General features: G+C 65.2%; 1 protein-coding gene across 3 annotated transcripts; it reads left to right on the top strand.

Annotated features, from left to right (window-relative positions):
- The first annotated feature begins 3,869 nt into the window (after positions 1-3,869).
- On the top strand, positions 3,870-11,663 carry ADRA2C (adrenoceptor alpha 2C). Of its 3 annotated transcripts, none has more exons than XM_053672420.1 (2): positions 3,870-6,450; positions 11,449-11,663. In XM_053672420.1, exon 1 carries the CDS (start codon positions 4,729-4,731, stop codon positions 6,121-6,123), a length of 1,395 nt encoding a protein of 464 aa, XP_053528395.1. In that variant the 5' UTR covers positions 3,870-4,728; the 3' UTR covers positions 6,124-6,450; positions 11,449-11,663. The 3 variants fall into 3 exon arrangements, with proteins under 3 accessions (XP_053528395.1, XP_036982812.2, XP_036982813.1); XM_037126917.2 differs by lacking the exon at positions 11,449-11,663 and adding an exon at positions 6,726-6,767; XM_037126918.2 differs by lacking the exon at positions 11,449-11,663 and having other exon boundaries at positions 3,870-4,776; positions 5,095-6,620.
- Positions 11,664-21,449: the final 9,786 nt, after the last annotated feature.

The raw sequence follows: 21,449 nt of genomic DNA, 5'->3' as shown, positions 1-21,449 counted from the left end.
TGGTCCACCGCTTCAACCTACTGCACTCACTGCACATCCAAGAGTCCTCGAAGCAGCTCTCGGAGGGCCTGGTGCCGGCTCCGCTGTGCCAGCCCGGCAGCGTGACTGGTGCTGCAGTGGGCTCTGCCTCGGGCTGGCGGGTGGAGGGCCGGGCATCAGGCCAGCGGGGCCTGGCCACGTTCTGACGAGACAAAGCAGCTCTGGACCCTTCAGGGAGGGGCAGGGAGAGGAGCAAGCTCACTTTCCCTGTCTGCTCTGTACAGATAAAATTTCAGATAAACCGGGAAAAAACCCTCAGCTCAGCTGGAAGGAGAAAACAGGTCCTCCCAGCCTGGAGGCCCGGAAGCCAGGCTGGCTGGGCTGTTCCGCACCAGCCCGCCCGGGGCCCCACCCCACCGCCGCAGTTGCCGGCCAAGGGCAGGACAGCCGACAGACACACCCCACCTGCAGGGGCAGGCAGCCCAGCAAGGGCAGAGCTGGCATGGGTTTTAGAACCAGCCCGTCCGACACCCCGTTGTACAGATGGAAAAACCGAGGCTCAGGAAGGCAGGAGCTTCTGCTGCTGCCAGACAGCTATCCAGGCAGAGTGGGAGCCACCTGCCAGCCAACAACCCCGGCCTCCGGAACAGCCTGCTGGGTGAGGGCACGGCTCCTCTGTGCTTGTGGGGTCCCCCACGCCCAGCGTAGTGCAGGTACCCAGGGTCACTGAGGAGGCTGGAGGACGTGGGGAACACACCAGGGCTCTGATCTCACGCGAGGGATCCTGTCCCTCTGCTACACTTCCACTGAGGTCCTGCTGGAGGCCATGAGCTGGCCCTGCTACCGGGAGGTGGGACAGAGACATGGCCTGGTCTCAGGAGCCTACAGCTGAGAGAGAAGTGGGTGCTGACAGTCACCAGAGGGGGCAGGAGGACACCGAGGGTCCTGGAATGGCAGGGAGGCCTCCTGGGGAGGAATCTCACGTGACACGTAGGGAGAGGTAGCCATAGGGAGAGTCCAGCCAAGGGCTGCTGGCCTGCAGAACTGCACGTTCCAGGGCCCTGGGGCCATGCAGGCGGTGACAGGTGGGCTCACAGTTTGGAGTGAGGGGGCCACAGAGCCATCTGAACAAGGCAGAGAGGACCAGGCAGGACCCAGCCTGAAACCCAGGAGGAGCTGCCCAGATGACGCAACAAAAATGTTTGCTCCCTGCACCCTGGGGGACGAGTGAGGCACCTGTGCATATGTGCAGTCATGTGCCTGCATGAACTCACACACATGTGCACACGTACATAGCATGTAAACACCACCAACTTGGTGTGCACACTACACACATGTGCATATACACATACATGAAGTGCACACATGGATGTGCACATGTGTACTTGTGTGAAACGCTGTCATGCACACGTGCAGTGCCCAGTGTACATGCATGGATGTGTGCACACACGTACACAGCTGTGGGTACAAGGAGAGAGGCTGAGGCCCCTGTGGAGCATAGAGCACTTCACCCCAGGTGTCCCCAGCAGGCCTACACCCCAATGCCTCCCTGAGCAATAGGGCCAAGACCAATGTCCCTGGGTGTGGTCCTGGCTCGACCAACCCCTCTGGGCCCCATTCGTCCTGGGGCTGGGGGGGCGGCACTGACGGGCAAGGACATTCCCCTTCCATGTGGTTTCCTCTGAAATACACCTCTCGCTCTCTCCCGTGTCCCCCAGTCCCCCTGCCCCAGTGCAGCCTGACTCCCCTCAGCAGCACCTGCCCTGTTATTTCTCCAGGTCCTGCCAAGCCCAGGCCTGGCCATCAGTGACCCTTTCGGACAGGCAGTCTGTCCTGGGCCATGCCGTTCTGCTTGTTGCAGGATAAGCAGGGATGTGTGCCAACATCTGGGGTGAGAGGCCCCCCTGGCAACAGCTGTGGTCCCGAGGCCTCAGAGCAGCAGGGATGCCTGCATCCCGTGCGGCCCTGAAGCCCAGCCAAGGGCCGCTCTACTCCAAGAACCCCTCGGAGGCCTGGCTCCCCTTTGCCCCTGCACCCCGGGACCTATGGGAGAGGCACTTCCTCCTACTCAGGCCAGGGACAGGCTGCCAGCCGTGCCATGACTGTGACCTGAGGTTAAAGGCCAGCCAGGAGTCCCTACCAAGTCCAGGCACACCAGACACCCCCAGCCTGTCCTGGCTGGGTAGCTAGTTCCTGGGCAGTGCCAAGGACCCCACTGCTCGTGGTCCTTTTCCCCCAATTCCTTGTGCTATGCTCTCCCTGCTTGAGAACACGTGAGGTGTGGAGTGGAACCTGGACCCTGCCTTTTCCTGCGCCGGCCCCCATGGCGGCCTGGGTACTGGGAGAGGGAGAGAGCTCTCCACAACCTGTACCAGATGTCCAAGTCTTCCTCTGGCTCTCTGCCCTCCAAGACAGAGCCCACCCCCATCCCAGGCACATGCCCCCAGGGCCTCTCACCTTCCCCCCAACCCCTTCCATTCCCCAAATGCCCCCTCCTCCGGTCAGCCTTCAGGGAAACCTCACTCCCAAGCAATGATGGCATCCACCACGCCCATCTCAGGGTGTGGCCAGCGCCTCCATGCTGATGCCAGTGTGTGGGTTGATGGAGGGAGGATGCAGGTGTGTGTCTGTCTTCCCTGCAAAACACACCCCCAGGTGCTCCAATTGGTGGCACCTTTAGGCCCCTAGAACCAGGAGGACCGTTCACAAGGATGGTGGCCTCCCACCTTCCCAGGGTCACACAACCTCTCACCTGCATGGTGCTTCAGTGCCCGAGATTGGTGGTGGAGGTTCATGCACCTGCAACGCCTGACTCTGCGGGCCCCGCCTGGGTTCCCGCCTCCTCTGTGTCCGTGGTTAACAAGGACACAAGGCTCCATTGCGGGCATCTCCGCTGAGGCCTCTGAGCTCTCCCGTGTCAAGCCCTTTGAGGCCCGGGGAAGCTCTGAGAAGAGGCCCGAAAACCACCCACGTTTCTAGGCATCACCGGGCATTGGTGGTTGCTCCCTTCCCTCCCCGCCAAAAGTGCCCCCCTCTTCTCTAGCCCCAGGAATGACTGCCCCCCAACCCCACCATCTAAGGAGGCAAGGGGGTCAGCCGCCAGCCTGGTGCGGTTCTCAAAGAGGAAAGCTCTTCCTGCCGATTCCAGCAAGAATGTCAAGCCCCAAACTCCAACCTCTCCCCAAGGTCAGTCTCCCACAGCCCTCGGGCTGCCTGCGGGCAGGCACCCGCCCTGGACTCGGGCAGAGGAGTGACAGTGCACATCTGCGGATTCAGTGAACGGGCGCATGTGACAGGGCAAAGCACATGACCCTGACCACTCGCCCCTGCCCCAGCAAGAATGAGGCACCCATGCAAAAACTCCCGTCATCCGGGCGATTCGGTTGGGGGTATTAGAGGTGGAAATTTTGAACACCCCCCACCCAGCATGAGAATTAAACTTCATCAATTGCCAACATGGGTGCAGAGCTTGGGAGTCTGCCCGGAGTTTCCACCGCCGCCGCTGTCATGAGTCATGCAAGCAGGTAAGGGAACCATGGCCAGCGGTGCGGAGGTGGCTCTGCCTGCGAGTACTGACCAGAGAAGCGGCTGGACCCCCCGCGCTCAGAGGACGACCAGCGAGAGGCTGGCTCTCCAATCAGGCCGCGGACCCCAGCGGGCCGCTGCTGCGCGCGAGTGTGCGCGCCCGCGTGTGCGTGTGCCCGGGGGCAGGCGAGGATGCTGCTGTCTGAGAGCAGGCTCCGGGAGCTCACCGCGCAGGCCAGCGGGCGTTCAGCCCCGTCCCGCAGACTGCAGACGGCCCTGGAGGGGGCGCCCTCGCTGAGGGCGCGCGCCCCGCGCCACCGCCCCACCGCCCGGACTCCTCCCTGGAGCTGCGCAGGCAGGTTCGCCGAGGCGGCCGCGGGCTCCGGCTCCCGGCCCGCTCCCCCAGGGGCTGGCGGCGCTGGCCTGCTCGCCAGGCCGCTCCTGCCCCCCCGCGCCCCTCCCTGCTGCGCAACTCTACCCAAGTTGGAAGCCGAGCCCCGGCAGCTGCACTCGCGCGGAGCGCACGGCGGCGGCGGAGAGGAGGAGGCAGCGGCGGCGGCTGCAGCGTAGCTTGGGCGAGCAAGGCGGCGCCCGCACGGCGGAGCACGGACCGCGGGGGGCGCCCGCGCTGAGAGCAGAAGGAGGAGGGGCTGGAGAAGGACGCACGGCGGTGCCCTGCCCGGGAAAGTAAAGTTGGAGCCGGGAGCTGCGCGTGGGGGCCTGGAGGAGCGGCGGCCCGCACTCCCTGGCGCCGGGCCGTTGCCGGCCGAATGGGAGGCAGAGCTCCCGGGCCGCCTGCTGCAGCCTGCGCCTCGGCCGAGTGCCGGGGCCGCGGGGTCCCTGGGGCCCGCCGGTTAGGGCGCCGCGTGGCCGTGGTCTCGCGGCTGGGGCTCTCCTGGTGAGCGGGGGCCGAGGGCGGGGCCACGCGAGGACCCTGGGACCTGCCCCCTCCCCCCCGCCGCCGCGTCGCCGTTTGCTCCAGGCGCCTCCTGCTCTGCACTAACGCGCGCGGCAGCTGCGGGGAGCCCGGCAGCCACGCTCTCCGGCGCGCCGCTAGCCCGCCGAGCCACCACGGCCGAGGGCCGGCTGCGGGGAGCCTCGGACCCCTGCGGGCGCGCCCGAGGAGCAGGTGGCGATGCGGGCGCCGACCCAAGCTGGGGGGCTGCGGAGCTGCCGCAGCTGCGTCCTGGGTCCAGGCGGGACCGCGTAGATCGCGGGAGGACCATGGCGTCCCCGGCGCTGGCGGCGGCTCTGGCGGCGGCGGCGGCAGTGGTGGGCCCCAATGCAAGCGGCGCGGGCGAGGGGGGCGGCCGCGGGGCTGCCAACGCCTCGGGGGTCGCCTGGGGGCCGCCCCCGGGCCAGTACTCCGCAGGTGCGGTGGCGGGGCTGGCAGCGGTGGTGGGCTTCCTCATCGTTTTCACTGTGGTGGGCAACGTGCTGGTGGTGATCGCCGTGCTGACCAGCCGAGCGCTGCGTGCACCGCAGAACCTCTTCCTAGTGTCGCTGGCGTCGGCTGACATCCTGGTGGCCACCCTGGTCATGCCCTTCTCGCTGGCCAACGAGCTAATGGCCTACTGGTACTTCGGGCAGGTGTGGTGCGGCGTGTACCTGGCGCTCGACGTGCTCTTCTGCACCTCGTCCATCGTGCACCTGTGCGCCATCAGCCTGGACCGCTACTGGTCGGTGACGCAGGCAGTGGAGTACAACCTGAAGCGCACGCCGCGCCGCGTCAAGGCCACGATCGTGGCTGTGTGGCTCATCTCCGCCGTCATCTCCTTCCCACCGCTGGTCTCACTCTACCGTAAGCCCGACGGCGCCGCCTACCCGCAGTGCGGACTCAACGACGAGACCTGGTACATCCTTTCCTCCTGCATCGGCTCCTTCTTCGCTCCCTGCCTGATCATGGGCCTGGTCTACGTGCGCATCTACCGCGTAGCTAAGCTGCGCACACGCACGCTCAGCGAGAAGCACACGACCACGGGCCCCGACGGCGCGTCCCCGACCACAGAGAACGGGCTGGGAGCGCCGACGGGCGCAGGCGAGAACGGGCACTGCGCACCCCCGCGCCGCCCGAGAGCCGACGTGGACCCGGAGGACAGCAGCGCCGCGGCAGAAAGGCGGCGGCGTCGGGGTGCGCTGCGGCGGGGCGGGCGGCAGCGTGGGGCAGGAGAGGGGGCCGCGGGCGGCGCGGACGCGCTGGCTCCTGGGCCTGCGGAGCCCGGTGCGCTCGCCGCCGCGAGGTCCCCGGGCCCCAACGGGCGCCTGTCTCGCGCCAGCTCGCGGTCCGTCGAGTTCTTCTTGTCGCGCCGGCGCCGGGCGCGGAGCAGTGTGTGCCGCCGCAAGGTGGCTCAGGCGCGGGAGAAGCGCTTCACCTTCGTGCTGGCCGTGGTCATGGGCGTGTTTGTGCTCTGCTGGTTCCCCTTCTTCTTCAGCTACAGCCTGTACGGCATCTGCCGCGAGGCCTGCCAGGTGCCCGACCCGCTCTTCAAGTTCTTCTTCTGGATCGGCTACTGCAACAGCTCGCTCAACCCGGTCATCTACACCGTCTTCAACCAGGACTTCCGGCGCTCCTTCAAGCACATCCTCTTCCGACGGAGGAGAAGGGGCTTCAGGCAGTGACTGGCGGCGCCCCTCCCCCTGCCGCTTCTCGCGGCGGCCCTGGGCCGCTCCGGGAGGAGGGGCGGGCAGGCGTGGCTCCCGGAGGAACCTGCGTTAGATTCCCGAGAGCCAGGGACGGATGGGCCTCCAGGGCGCAAGGCAGGGTCCAGGATTTGAAACCCGAGGGCCCCCGGGAGAGGGGAGGAGAAAGGGAGGCGCCTCTGCCTCCCCATCTCAGCGAGGGGCCGCTTCTGGGGCTCCAGGTCCGGATTGGCACCGGCTGTCCTGCCGGGGGTGGCTGTTCGGCCAGGTCTTACACCGCAGCGGCATTTGCGGCCTTCCAAACGGGTGAGGAGGCCCCCCCCCCCCATGCACCTCCGTAAGTAAGGGCTGACTTCCCTAAAACCTAGAGGGGGCGGCGGTCTGGGGGCAGGAAGGAGGACGCTGAAGGGCTTTGGTTCCTGAAAGTATTTACGTTTGCCAAAAATGACAGCCCAAACTACCAGACTATTTTCTAAATAAACCTTTGTAATCTACGTGTGGGGCGCAGCCCTCAGTACATAAGCGGCCAGTTGGGGGTGGCTTCCAGACCCTCCCCCCGCCTAATTCCCCCCCCCCCCCAGGGTGAAGAGGGACGCTCCAAATCGCCAGATTCTAACCCTCCCGCAGCGCTTGATGAGCAAAGGGAGGTCGTTTTCTTCTTGACACCAAGTGTTTTGCCTACGTGTAGGTTATATACTCAGAATCCTTGCGCTGTAACTGGCTAAGTGGAACCCTCAGATTGACTTCAGACCTAGGTCCTGGAGGGCTGTCCTTTCTTCATCCCCGTTCCTGTCCCCCATGGTCCCATCAGGGACTGCCCCGGCCCGGCAGCCCCTTCTCAGGCGGAGAAGGAGGAGTAGCCAAAAGCATTTCAGGCCGAAGTTCTGCCTGGTGGTGTGGACTAGCCGGGCCCCTGGGGACGTGGTGGGCGGGGCCCTTGGGAGGACCCAGGGAGCCTGGATGCCTGTCCAGACCAGGTCTGGGGTGGCGCTGAGGCCAAGGCTGGCCTCCAGATCCTGTCACAGACCAGAGGCCTTTGCCATTTTTTTGCTGTTTTGAACAAGGAGGCTGGAAAACCATGGGGGGTGAGGTGGGAGGAAGCCTGCTTTGCTGGGGAGGGGCCAGAGCCTGCTGGCCCCTCCTACCCGCTTCCTTTCAGTCTCTTGCCCCCTGCTCGCTTCATGTCCCCACCCCCCTCCCCCCAGGTCTCTGTTCACCCCACACGGAGGCTTGAAGAGAGACAAGTATTGGAGACTGCCCCCACCCTGGGCTCTGCGGCTGGCCCGTCACCGAGCCTGGAGCTGGGATAGCTCGGGGGAGGGGGCAGGAACAGGACCTGGGCACTGCAGCGGGAGGCGTGGTTTACCCTGAAACAGGTACATGCAGGCACACCCAAGCTGAGTTTGTTTACGTGGGAGGGACTCACGCTGTGGACCCCTGCTGGTGAGCCTCCCATCCTCCAGGCCCTGGGTCCCCCCCCCCACCTTTCTCGGGGCCCCTCCCTGTCCATCCCATGCCTGCCAGCTCCACTCTCTCCTGGATCTCCACCCACTTGCCCTTGGCCTGGGGTGGCCACACGTCTGTCAGAGGGGTCAACCCAGGGTCCTCCCTTTTGTCCTCAAGTCCCGAGCCTCTTTCCTGGTCCACGTGCCACTTAGATGCCCCAAACTCTCTATGATGCCAGACCTCATCACCCCAAGTTACAGGTCCTCAGGACAGGCCTGGCCAAGCTCCCCCAGGACACATCCACACTAACTCAGGGGGCACTCCACACCTGCTGAGTTTCAGCTCAGGGACACATCATGAAGTCCAGACCTGGGGTGGAGGGGGTGGGGTGGCTGTGTCCAGCTACGGAAGCCCGTGCCAACTAGAACGTCCCTGACCTGTCTCCACCGGGTGGGGACCTGGAGGGGCGCCCATGTCGGAGGCCCGGCTCTGCCGCAGGATGGCTGAGCCAGCTCAGCAAACCCTGGCCCTCTAGGGGCTCCACCCCCCTCCCTCCTGGGGGACATAGCTTGAAGCCTGCCCGTCTTTGGTCAGCCTGCCAGCCGAACCAGAACCCCCCAGGGGTGACTTCTCTTGAGATGGCACATCGACACCAGTGTTGCTTTTGAGCAGCAGGGCCCCCTTGGCGCAGCGGGGCAGGGACCCCCAGGGACCCCTCTCGGGGACCAGCACAGTCTCCCACAGGGGCGCGGCATGGCCTGTGGAAGCATGTCCACACTCCCTCCCTCCCTGACCCAGGAGTCACACCTTCCACGCTGTCGCCGCTTGTCGCAGGGGCTGCCGGCAGCCGGCGCCTAATGCCCATTCAGCAGCAGATGTTCCCCACTCCACCCTAATTGCTGCCTGGAGAGGCTTTCTCTTCAGCTGGATAAACAGAGACAGACCTGGCTTCCCACCGGCTGCCGCGCTGCCTCGGGGACAGGGGCCTCTCGCAGTGTCTTGCTGTCTGCGTGGACGAAGTAGGGATGCTGACACCCTCCCGGTGACCCTGAGCACTGGCTGCTCCCACCGTGCTCCAGGGACCTCAAGGGGGACTTCTCTGCCCTATGGAGCAGGGGCCTGGCTTCTGCCCACTGTCGGTGCAGCAGGTCCGTCCGCTGCGGCCCGTCTGTCCACACAGCGCCCTCCTCTCCTGCCTTCATGTCCCCTCCACCCCAGGTGTGCTGTTGTCAGCACCGACCTGCAGCTGAGGAAGCTGAGGCCCGGAGCTGGCCGTCTGGCCAGGACGCACCAGTGTGAGTGGCCGCGGCTGCCGTGAACCCAGAAGTGTCCGGCCCCTGCCCCGAGACCCCCGCTCCGTGCCCCGTAGCACGGGGCCTCGTGCTGGCATAGCCTCAGACACGGCGCCTTCTCACTGTGGGCTGTCCCTCAGGCTCGGGGGAGTTTGGGCAAAATCTCAAAAAACCTCTGTGGGGAGATCCTGGAAGGCGGACCCTGAGTGGGCGGACTGGCCTGAACATGCAGCCGGCCCAAGCCCACTGCCAGTGTGGCTCTTACAAGATGTAAGTGGGTATGCATTTGTTCCAATTAATTCCTGTATTCTCACTTAATTGCTGAGTTGAGAGAAGAGGGCAAAGAACCATCCAGAACAGCCTATCGGGGCCCAGTTTGGAAATGAGAAAAGCCCCTCAGAGCAGGCGGCCCGGTGCACACCCTGGGAAAGCAGCTCGGGTCCAGCCCGGGCTCCGGGGCGGGGCCAGGGCGGGAGCAGACGCTGCTGTGGCACTTGCTGGCGAGGAAGCCGTCCTTCCCGGCTGTGCTGGCAGCCGGCTGTATTTTTATATCACATCCGTCGCAGGCTCACGTACTCTGCTCAGCCTCACATCAAAACACACAGATTGGTGGGCCCGTCTTCAGTCTGGTTGGGCAGCTGCAGCCCTCGGCAGAGCCAAACCCCACCCCCGTGACGGCCGGTCCCCTACCCCGTCTGCCGCATGCCAGGGGGCGGGGTGGGTGGTGGGCAGCCGGGCTGCGTGACAGCACCCCCCCCCCGGGGCTTCCCAGGGGCATTACGTGAATGTGGGTGGCGCTCAGGAGCCGGGGAGGGTGGGAGCAAAGTGCGTCGGGGGAGGGAAGGAAGGGCTCAGGTGGGAGTCTGTCACCAGGGCCCAGGGCACGTTGGTCTCCCTCGCCCTGATCATCAGCCTCCACTGGACTAGCTGGGCGGTTAGGAGCATCCGATGCAGCTGCGGGGGTGGGTGGGGGAGGGCACTGATGGGGGCCTTGGAAGGGTGCGCACATCCTCCCCGGGCAGGCCCGAGACTCAGGCTGGTGCACTGCTGTGTCTCAGAGCTTCCTGGGAGCAGAGTCGGCTGCCAGCCTTGGGCCCAGAGAAAGCCCTGGGGACCAGGAATGCGCTGGTTTCCTCCCGGAGGCTCTGTGGCTGCTCCTGGCAAGAGCCTCAGGGGCAGTGTGATCACTGTATGGAGATAGGGGCTCTCTGTGCTGGGGTGGGGGGTGGCGCTGGCCCAGAAAGCCTGGTTTAAAGGCATCCTCTTTTGTGACTGAGCACAAAATGTTCCTGAGCTTCCTGGCAGCGATGGGGAAAAGGGAAACAGGATCCACCCTCCCCCCCACACTCTGCTGCCAAATTGACTGAAGACACTGGATCCAGGGGGCCAGCACTGGGCCCACCTGAAAGACCACCGGGTCCGTGCCAGGTGCATTCCCCAGGTCTCTGACTCGGGGAACCTGTCTCCAGTAGGGCCTTGGGGACCGCAGAGAACCTCAGAGCATTCACACAGCCTCCAGGCCCAGCCTCTGTCCCCAGCTGCACCAGACAGGGCCCTCATCTACTCCACCCTTACCCCTGGGCCTGCCCTTCCTGGGCCAGGACACGGCTGGGAGCCAGACCGCTGTGGGGCATGACAGTCCTGGGGACTAAGGTCACAGGGCCCTGCTGCCTGCGGTCCCCAAACCCTGGTGCCAGAACAAGCCTTTGGGCTGCAAAGCTGCAGCTGCAGACCCCCAGCTTCCTGCTGCAGGCCAAGCCCACAGGGCTCCTGCCTCCTCCCGTGCCCCTCCCCATCCATGCCCTCACCCCTGCCTTGTTAATCCATGCTTTGCCCTCTGCTGGGGGCATCGTTGGGTCTTACCTGGGCACCTCACAGTGCACCCCAGGACTCAGACCCGGCTTTGTCTGCAGAGAACCCTGGAAGCCCACAGCCCTGCCCTGCCTGGCCCAGGCCACTCCCTCTCCCAGTGCAGGAACCCAGCGTGGGGCTGGGTGGGGCCTGGGAGACTACGAACGTCTGTCATTCTGGCCTGGTGGCCAGGTAGGGGGGCCTCCTGGAGCCACCTGGGGCGTGCACACTGTGCCAGGACACTGTTCCAGGCCCTGCAGGGGGCTTGGCGTGGACGCCCACCCCAGCTCTCAGCCCCCTGGGGAGAATCCTGGGGCCTCGAGATTCTGCACGGCATGCGCAGGGCCTCTTGCTTTGGTCTTGGTGGAGGGTCCTCTACCACCCCCGCCCCCCGTTTAATCAGCCCTTCACTGACCTGCAGCGCCTACAAACCAGAAGGAGCAGCACTCAGACTTCAGAGCTGGGCTGGGCCCCTCGCACAGCTCCGGGGGTGGGGGAAGGCCGGTGGGGTCAGGGGGCAGTCTGTTCAGTCGCCCCTGCCCCTTTCCCTAGGGTCCCAGGTTGGGGATCAGAAGGACAGTGAGCACATGGATGTGACTGAACCCGGCAGCCCGAGTCCGCCACAGGCCCTCTCTGTGTGCCCGCTTCGGACCACTGCTCCGTTCCTTTGCCTCTGAGATTCTGCCAACTGGGCACCAATGCTCCCGTTTCACAGATGAGAAAACCGAGCTCCGGGGAGGGAATGAGCAGCGGAGGCGCCGCTTCGGAGCTGCCCACCAGACCATTCGCATCTCTCAGCCGCCGCTCCGAATCCCGGACAAGTTCTTGCTGTCAACGTCAATCGGCCTCATTTTATGGACAGAAAATAAAGCCTGGGGCATGGACGTGACCTCCCCAAAGCCTGGCGGTGCTGTGGGTCCGTCCTCCTCACCTGCCTCTGGCTCGTCTCCCCCGCAACGCCCCCCCCCCAGATGCACTGTTACACCCACGAGACCAGACATGGCCCTGGAGTCACTTGTGCCTTGTGTGGCCTCCTTGTGTTTGGGGACATCAAACTCCAAACCCTCGGCTTCGAGTTAAAAACAATGCAGATTGGGAGCTGGCTTTGTCTGCCTTCAGTCTTTCTAGAAACGGTTCCAATAATGAAGCTGCTTTCTGCAGACCACCCAAACCAGGGCGTAAAACACCAAGATGTTTGAGGTGAAAAATAATTCAGTTACCCGCTGCCTCGAGTGTGCTGCCGTCGCAAATCCAATTGAAAGCAGAATCAATCCTCTTTTAATTGGCTCCAGCGAAGCCGTTATTCAGAACGGGGTTGCCAGGGCCGCTTCCGCAGGGACTCAGGCCGGAGGGAAACAGCAGCACACTCACTGGGTGTCGGCCTCGCCCGGTGACCGGAGGGCCTGGCGGGCCCCAGCAGCCCCCAGCAACCTCCCAGGTGCTCGCTGCCCTGGTGGGTGAGCCATCTGGGCAAGGGTGGCCTGCAAACGCCGAATTCCAAGTGTGCCCTGCAAACGCCGAGTTCCAAGTGTGCCCGAGGGGATGGGAACTGACCACCGCTGGCACTGCCCAAGAGTGCCCAGGGCTGTCCGCCACAGGGTCCGGCCCACTGACACCCCTTAAGGGGATGGGGGAACAGCCTCACAGGACCCCTTTGCCCCCTGGCACGAGTGGGTTTGCCAGGTTGCTGAGGCTGGGTGTTCAGCTCTCTTCTCTGGACAGTGGGCAGAAGCAACAGTGCCCACCCCTCCCCTCACACGGCTTCTGGGCCGGGCCAGTGTGGACCCTGGAGACCCTCAGGTCAGCTGTAAATTCGGGAGTCTGAGAGTTGGCTTGGGCATTTCCCCGAGGTGGGGGCAGACCTGGCCCCAGTGCTGGGCTCTTGAGCAACCTGGGGGTGGCCACTGGGCTCTGGGCCATGAGAGGCTTCCGGGGCCCCAGGCACAGGGTCGGGCGACAGGTTGGCCTCTTCTAGTGGCAGGACCAGCCCCGTGGTGGTGGGGGTGTCTGGACAGCACGTCCAGCCAGGCGCTCCGGCCCTGCCCTGGGGACGGGGCGGGGTGTTCAGGCTGGGCCTCTGGCCTCACTCGGGGCAGCTGGAGTCCACCCTGCTTTACCTCTCCCCGGGCCCGCAGGCACACAGCAGGCACTTGGTGAGTGTTGGGAGAACCAGCTGTAAACACATCACAGGCTCAGCCCTGGCCTCGGGGTGCCTCCGGTCCGACAAGGGTGTGGGAGGGCGACTCCGGGCAACTGCACGCAGCCCCTGTGACGGGGGCTCCTTTTCGTCCAACAGAGCTGACCTTGTCGCCCTCCCAGGTCCGGGGTCCCCCAGGGGGTTAGTGCTCCCTGGGCCCCTGAGACCCCCGGATCCATTTTCTGGTGGGGAGGCTGAGGCTTGAGAACATTTCCAAGGCTGCCCATCCGCTCAGGGACGGAGTCAAGGCCAGGTCCCCTCCCAGCTCCTCCCACTGGCTCCTCATTAACCAGAATAAAACAGTGGGGATCATGGGGGACTGGGAGGGCCGGCTGCCTCGCCGTGACCTGTGCCCTCCCCACTGGGGGCACGAGGTCATAGCGGGCGGGGGGGGGGGTTTGTTGTAAGTAGAACAGGCTTCGGACTGGGGGGGCTGCCCGTGCCCTCCCTCTGACCCACCTTCAGTGAGGGAGCCCCCCACTTTCCAAAACAACCCAGGCCTCACATGCCCCATCCTGGCTTTTGGGGGTGTCCCGTTCTCTGAGGAGGAAAGCCACCTCTTCCATCGAGCATTCAGTCCTGGGTGTCAGGAGAATCCTCCAGGGAAACTCCCGGGACTTGCAGAAAGCCGGCCACATCTGCCCTGTCTCTTGTCACTCACTGTCTTTAAACACGTGTTTGTGTGGGCCCAGGTCTCGGGAGGGGGCACAGAGCCCGAGGCTGTCCCCACAAAGCCACCGGGGCCACAGCCGCCCGGGGACCAGAGGGGTCAGACCCTGGGAGGGGCCGGCTGGGATGTCGGCGGGACTCGAGTACTGGGCAGCTGATCTGGGGGAGTGGACAGAGACCGGGGTGGCCGGGAGGCCTGAGAAAGCCCTGGGCTGGGTCACCTGGGTGTCAGAGATGGGACCCCCCTCCAGGTCACCTGGGTGAGACCCTGCAGGAAGTTACTGCCTTTCTGTAGTAATTACCGTCACTACGGAAAACACAAGGTGCACTGATGACCACTTCTTCAAAGACCGTCCACAGCCCACCGACACCTGGTCAGCGACAGAGAGACACGCACTCCTATCCTCGAGGAGCTGGCAGTCATTTGGGGGGCAGGTGGCGCCCACAGAACCATGCGAGCAAACATGGCAGCAGGGACGGCGGAGCGCTGCGTGCAGGTGCCGGACTCGGGTGCAGGGGGGAGGCGGGTCTCCTCCTGGCATGTTGGCTGGGGACCCAGTCTCACCTATCCACAGAGCAGTGGGCCCCCCGTGCCCGGGCTTGGTGCTGGGTCAGTGTCCTGGGCTGCCCTGGCGTTGCCCCAGACCAGGGCTGACACAGCGGAAATGTGTCTCCTCCCGGTCCTGTGGGCCGGAAGTCCCAGGGGACGGGGTGGGCAGGCCAGCTCCTCCCGAGGCCTCTCTCCCCAGCCCTGTGATGGCTGCCTTCCCTTTTGTCCCTGTGTGGTCCTTCTCTGGGAGTGTCCGTATCTCAATCCCCTCTTCTTACAGGGGCACCAGTCGGATCGGATTAGGCCCCCCAGTGACCCCACCATAACTCATGGCTCTCAGACCTGACTGTCCAACACGGCTCTAGGGTTGGGCTTCAACATGTGGACTTTGGGGACACAGTTTGCACGCAGCAGACCCCAGTCCACTTTCTGACACCATGCATGGTCATGTGACTGACAGGGGCCAGTTCCTGCCGTCTCCTGCCTCAGTTTCCCCAGTTGTAGCCCCTGAATTGTCTGGTTCCCATCTCATGCGTTCAGCCCTCAGGGGCGATTGGGCTCCGTCAGCAGCTGCTCTCAGTCCACATCCCGACCTTTCGGGGTGGGGGGCCTTGGAGCTGTCAGGCAGCGCCCCCCGGACTGGAGCTGGAGCAGGCAGGGCAGGGCCGCGCCCACATCCCAGCCTGACTGGCAGAGGTTCGGAAATTCCTCCGACCCTGAGTGTGGGGCGTGTGAGACATGCCGGTCCCAGGGCACAGGACCGAGGCAAGTGCATGGCCCGAGGCCTGTGGTCCCTCGCCTCGCTCCCTCGGTGGTCCTGCCCCATGCAGGACGTTTGTTTTTAATGTTTACAACGCCTTTATTCACGACAGCCAGGACAACTAGAAAGAGCCCGAAGTGTGCCACCTGGAAAATGGAAACCCCGCAGGGCACGCCCAAACCCGCGACGCGGATGGATCTCGGAAGCATCGCGAACGCACACGGAGCCGCGCTCAGAAAGGCCATGTGCTCCTTGGTTCCATTTAAGTGACATTTTAAAACAGACTTTAAATTTTAGAGCTGCTCGGGGCTCACAGCACGACGGAGCAGAAAGTACAGCATGTTCCCACGTGCCCCTCGGGCGCCGGCCAACGTCTCCATCTGTAACTGGGGGGCGGGCGCGCGCCCGGCAGGGAGCGGCGGCGGGTGGGAGGGGAGCTGTAAACTGTGCGGAGCCGCATCCAAGGCAGGGGCGAGTCTTGGGGGCCCAATAAACACTTAGTGGAGGTGGCCGGCCGGCCGGCCACCAGGGTTCACAGATAGTGGGAGAGGCTGGCTCCCGCCCCGGTCCAGAGCCACTGGCCAGAGAGGGATCTTCCAGCGCAACTTGGCCTCCTGCGAGGTTGGTCCTCGGCTGTAATGATGGAAAACTACCAGCCAGTTCGCAGGGCTCCAGCAGGAGCCGGGTGCCCTTATCTCCCATCAGCGAGTGAGAGGCTCAGTGGCCACGACCAGCCGGGGCCGGTGGAAGACAGGCCCTTCCACTCCTGGAAAGCTGGGCTCCGCATGGCGGCACTGACGCCCCGCGGCTAGGGCAGTATGAGGGCGGGACTCCTGCAGGTCCCCACCCCTCCCTGCCCTGGGCAGATGCCAAGTACGGCCTGTTCTGGGGGCGGGACTCAGATCCTGCGGCCGCCTCTCTGCTCCGCCCTTTACCTCGCTGAGCCGGTCTCTCCAACCGTTGGGCTGTTTTAGCGCCTCCCACAGGCCAGCGGCACGGAGACCTGTGTCCGCCTCATCACAGCCGGTCTGCAGGCACTGAGGAGGCCCATGGGGGCCCCCAGGGACCGTTGCTGCTGAAGTTGGGGTTTGGGTCCCGATCCCAGGGCCCATGCTCCCTGGTGAGGGGCTCCGGACTCCTGCTCCTCGTGGTGAGCCAAGGATCCCCCTTAGAAGAAGCAGGCGTCACAATTCCCTGCCCCTTGGCAGGGCTGCCAACTTGGGGGCCCGGGAGGCCACTGCAGGGGGAAGTGGCTGTCCCCACACCCACATTGTGGAGCTGCCCACTGCTGCGGGGTGGGGTCTGAGCCGATGCACTTTCCTGGGCACCCGTGGGCTCTGTGGGCACAGGCCCCGGTGAGAGCACCAGTCGGGGGTGCAGAGCTGGCCGCGGGCTGAAAGGAAGGTTTCTGTGAGGCCACCCCTCAGCCAAGGCCTGCTGCAGGGTGTGGGTGACGCCCCAGACCAGGGGTGCGTCGCCGAGCCTGTCTCCCTGCACCTGCCTCTCTGCTTGCCTGCCTTCCCGAGAGCCCCCCAGGGGGGTGTGACACCCTCCCAGCTCTGCAGCCCCAGGAAGGGTTCCAGGTCAGGTCCCATGTGCAGGCAGCTCCCCAGGCTGATTGCTCTCTGCCCTGCTGGGCCGGCGTTCTTGTTGGGCCCGGGACAGCCGAGGCTGCTGGAGGCTGGGCTCCCGGCCGTGCGGCCTGTCCAGGCCCATGCCGTCCCCAGCCTGGGGCCCCGGAGACCTCCCTGAAGGGAGGCCCGCGGGGCTAACACCAGCTCCCAGGGACACACGCTCAGTTCGGAGGGACGGGCAAGACTTCCGACCCGGCGTCCCGCACCGACAGAGGAAAGACTCCCGGAGTGAGCTGTCCCGAGCACGGTCCCCGGAACACTGTCCCTGAGGCTTCGACTCGGCTTCTCCTTCCCGGGGGCGGCGGGGCAGGTGGGGAAGTCCTCACCGATTCCGCCTGCAGAGTGTAAACCTGCGCCCCATCGGGTTTACACTGCTGTCATGGAAACCCCAGGAGGGAGGCCTGGGGACAGGCCGGGGACAGTGACTTGGAGCCTCATGCTTGCCTCTCCGCGTCCAGAGGACCCCCACCTGCCAGCATGGGGCTTTTTCAAAAATTGTGGTAAAAGGCACATAACATAAACTTTACCAGCGCAGCCACTCCGGCAAGTCCAGCCCGCCGACGGCCAACGCACTCACGCGGCTGTGCCGCCGCCCAGCCGCCCATCTCCACGTCTCGCATCCGGCAGAGCGGCCGCCCTGCCCTCACTGAGCAGCGACCCCGGCCCCGCCCCTGCCCCGAGAGGCAGTCCCCTCTTGGTGATTTTGGCCCCTCTAAGTCAGCACACCGTGTGCTTCTTGTGCCCGTGAGCCAAGGGGGAGAGTTTTAAGACGGGAGGTGGGGTGGGGTTCAGGGGTGCCCCATGCGCTAAGCTCCTTGTGGCTCCAGCTCATGGCCGGTGTTTCTTATGTGGTGACCCCAGGTGACCCAGAGCAGCGCTTCGCAAGAGCAGGAATGGGAGCTCCCACTTCGCAGGGCAGGCAGGGGGTCTGGGGTCACTGCTACAGCCGAGACGTGGGGGTGGGACCCCCAGCCTGCCTGAGCCCCCCTCCTAGGCCTCCCTGTCTTCATCTCCACCTTCCCCTTCTCAGTGGAGCTGGGGTCCTGACGGTCCCCATTCCAGCAGCCAGGAGCCCAGGCAGCCCCCGTCTGCCTGCACTTGCTGTGTGCACCCCAGGAGCTCTGCTGGGGGTTGGGCAGCGAGCACAGGGACCCTCTCGTAAGGTGTCGGGGCTCACGGGCACAGGCGCCGGCACAGCAGGGTCAGGGCGGCCGGCCGGCCGGCAGGGCCCAGAGTGGGTCCAGGGTGGTGCTGCCTGGGCTTGGCTCCCCAGATCCAGCCGCAGGAAGGATCCGTGAGAGCCTTTTTGTGGCTTTTCCAGCCCAGACAAAATCAATAAATTCTGGAAACATGAGAACAGCTAACCTTTGAGATTTCTAGCAAAGCTTCCAAGCGTCAGCTCAGTTTGGGCTCTGGCTCAGAAATGGGGCGAGTGTGGAGGAGCTGGGAGGCCCCTCCGAACAGGCGCCCGTCCCGTCCAGGACGCACGGAGCCGAGGCAGACCCCGGGCTGCCGAGGGGCGGCCTCCCTCGGGCAGGGGTCCCCAGGGCTGTGCTCACGAGCAGGCCTCTCTGTGAGCTGCTTATGGCTTCAAGGCTTCACCTTGCCACTGAAAGGTCTCCAGCAGCACTTCCAGATGGGGAAACTGAGGCTGGAGAAGGGGAGGGGCTGGGCTCCACTCCCGGCCTCACTGGGCCCTGTCCCAGCTTCCCACCTCGGGCTTCCCTGGGGAGCGTCGGTCCCCGGGGACCCCCGTGGCTGGTATCCCATGATGCTCCAGGCCATGCTGAAAGCAGGACCCCCAGTGTCCCCGGGGGGCAGACGTGACAGACACGTGGAGCATGGCGGGGGCACAGCAGGGCCAGATGGGCTGCGTGGTGTGGCTGGGTTGTGGGTGGCCCAGCCGGGACCTCCCCAGGCCTGGCCCCTGTGGGCACTGGAGACCCGAGGACGCAGGAGGCCCCACACCCCAGGGCTGCGCGACCTGGGCTCCTCTGCCTCCGGACCGGCTCAGCGCCGGCTCCTCCCCTGCCCTGCCCAGGCTCCTCACTCCGCTTCCAGGAGGCCCCCTGTGAGCCCCAGGGGGTTGGGGAAGTGTGAGCAGGTGGCACAGGGAGCTCGGCCCAGGCCTGGAGCGGCTCCGGGTAGGGAGGAGGGGCCAGCGCGCGGCCCCACAAGCACACACCTGGTCGAGCCCCGCCCCTGCACCCCGCCGCGTTAGGAGCTGTGTCTTTCTCCAGAGGGACGAGGGGTCCCTCGGGACATGGGGAAGGGGTCAGAGGTGCGCTGCAGGTGGCGGCCAGCTTGCCATGGGGTGGACTCGGCTGCTGGGAGGGTTGGGGTGGGGGGCACCTGACACGAATCGAGTGTGGGAATGGGGCAGCGGAGCCCAGGGAGGAAGAGTGTGGCCAGGGCTGGCCCCCTCCAGAGTGAAGAGGCAGAGGGGGAGTCACGGGGGGCCGTCGGCTGCAAGGAGGGGCCAGACGCCCAGCGCTCAGATCCCCCGGCGGCGGGCTATGTCCTTGAACCCAGGCACACTGCCTCACACTGTTGACCTCGGCTTTCTCTGGCCAGGGAAAGGGTGGATGGGCGCGTCCCACGTAGGAACACAGCCCCGGGTTCCCCGTGGGGCTCACTCCATCACGCCGGCCCCTCACGCCAGCCCCCACCCTGGGAACAGGCGCCAGGAGGCCGGTCCTGCAGCTGGAGCGGGGAGCGAGGACAGCTTGCTACTCGGCCTGGCTCGGCCTCAGCTGCCCTCGGTGCCGGTGCCAGCTTCCCTGGGGCATGGCCTTCTCAGCAGGGAAGCGGGGACGGTCACAGGCAGGGTGGGCGGGCACTTGGCGTTGCGCCCGGCCAGCGTCGGTGCTACTTGAAAGCTCCAGGTACTTTCTGTCTGCCGCCGTGTCCGCCTCCGTTTGCGAGGTGGGGCGCCCGGGGCAGACAGCCGTCTGGCCCTGACTTCCCAGCCTGCGCCCCACGGGCCGGCCTCTGTGGGCGGCCGGCAGACACGCCGGGCAGGCTGCGTTCAGTGACGTGGAGGAACTCCGGGCGAAGTGAGGCAAACTGCCATGTTCAATCACCTGGCTTCTCCGAGCCTTCAGCACGCTAACGCACCCTCTGCTTTTCCGGAAGCCGTCTCCCCAAGCGTGTGACCGCGACACATGTGTGCCTATGTGTGCGTACCTGTGCCCCACTGATCAGCTTTGACCGAGACTGCATCCTGTGAGGCAGGGCCACACCCCACGGAGGGCCCTCTCCTACCTCGGGGGACCCAGGCTGGCCAGAGCGCTTGGGGCGGCGCCAGCCTTGGAGAAGCATGGATGGTCCGCACAGCAGCAGCTGCCGTCTGCACTGGATGGACAGGGACGGAGGAGCCAGGCGGGGACTCTGGCAATTCCGGGGAGAGGCCTCCCCAGCCTGGAGGGAGGGAGGGAGGGAGGGAGGGAGGATGGGGTTCTGGAAACCAGGTGGAGGGGGTGTGGCAGGTGAGCCCTGGAACCGAGGGGAGGGGCGCTCTCCAGAACCCAGGGTGGAGAGGGCTGGGCAAGCCCGGGTGACTAGCGGCAATCGGAGCAGAAGACGGATTGGGGGGCACCATGGGCACGGGGTGGGGTGCATCTGGGAGGCAGGGTGGGGAGGGGAGTTAGACCCCCGGATGCTCACTAGGACAGGCAGCCGCAGAGGGAGGGTGCCGGGCCAGTTCCCGCCCCCGGGAGCTGGTCAGAGCCTGAGGCCACCGGACTCTCGGAGGTCTGGCTGGTGCCCTTGCCCTTGGCTGGTGGCTCCGGCAGTGCCTAATTGGATCTGTGCAGCTGTTCATAGAAAGCTTTTAGTCCCCAGGATAGGGTGGAAATTGGATTTCGGGCCCCTGGCTGGGAGATGCTCCCTGATCCTGACGCCTGCCCTGCTCAGTGCTGGGGCTCGGGCAGCTGCCTCGTTGGGCAGGTTACAGGTTACGAGTCCAGAGAACCCGGCTCAGGCCAGATCGGCACCAGGGGCTCGGGCATCTAGCGTCTCTCATCTTGAGACAAATCTGTTTCGCTTCCACAGGCCGCGGGGCTCTGGGCTGGCCCCAGCGTGGAGGCCGCGGGAGAATGTTCCCGGTGCGGTGACTGGGCCTGGGTGGTGGGACCTCGAGAGGCAGACCTCCGGGGGCTGAGATCCCCAGGGGCCCCTTGCAGAGTGAGGGGTGGTTTCGTGAACCGCTCACAGAAGCGCGTGTCCGCCGAGCTTTGTCGCCGACCCCACTCCACCCTCGGAACCGAGGGAGACAATGAGAAACTGAGGTTTCGGGACAGTAAGCTTTGGGGTGCTCTGTTCACTGCAGCGAATAACGGAAATGCCCCCTGTGGCCCTAGCCCTGCCCGTGGGGCCACGCGGAGCTGGTCCCTGCGCCCCGTACTGCAGCCCTTCAGAGTTCTGCAACAGTGGTTGGTTCCCCGAGGCCTCCCTCTTGGTGAGACGGCTCTGGAACCCACAGGGGCTCCGTCCCTCCAAGTCCTTGTGGGAGTTCCTTCAAGGGGCCCCGTCACAGCTAACAAACCCACTCTCATCGGCCGAAGGGACCCACGACCAACCACAGCCCAGCCAGGAGGCAGGAGGCCTGTCACCTCCTTGTTCTCAGACACTCGGCTGCTATTGATGTAACCACAGACTAAATCCCCCTTAGTTAACCTCACCCTGGCAGCTGCTCACAATTACACCCCAGGTCCTTCCCAACCGAGCAGGCTCCGGGCAGTTTCGACTTGTCCTGGGAACCCCGGGAGACCAGCTGGCCCCCACCCACACAGGCCCCCCGCCAAGGTTTCAGGAGCCCGAGGTGAGCCGGTGACTGTGCTGAGGGCAGGGCCCTCCCTCTGCCAGCAGGGCGGTGCTAATGAGTGAGTGGGCGGCCCCGGGTTCA

Source organism: Artibeus jamaicensis, unplaced genomic scaffold, assembly GCF_021234435.1.
Source record: "Artibeus jamaicensis isolate MK-2021 breed Jamaican fruit bat unplaced genomic scaffold, CSHL_Jam_final contig_76, whole genome shotgun sequence".
In the NCBI taxonomy this organism is placed as follows: domain Eukaryota; kingdom Metazoa; phylum Chordata; class Mammalia; order Chiroptera; family Phyllostomidae; genus Artibeus; species Artibeus jamaicensis.
The sequence above is the reverse complement of the archived record's forward strand: the minus strand, read 5'-3'. Positions and strand labels throughout refer to the sequence as shown.

Bases quoted from the DNA above. Each gene is read 5' to 3' on its own strand.
- ADRA2C (XM_053672420.1), top strand. From the start codon at position 4,729: ATGGCGTCCCCGGCGCTGGCGGCGGCTCTGGCGGCGGCGGCGGCAGTG.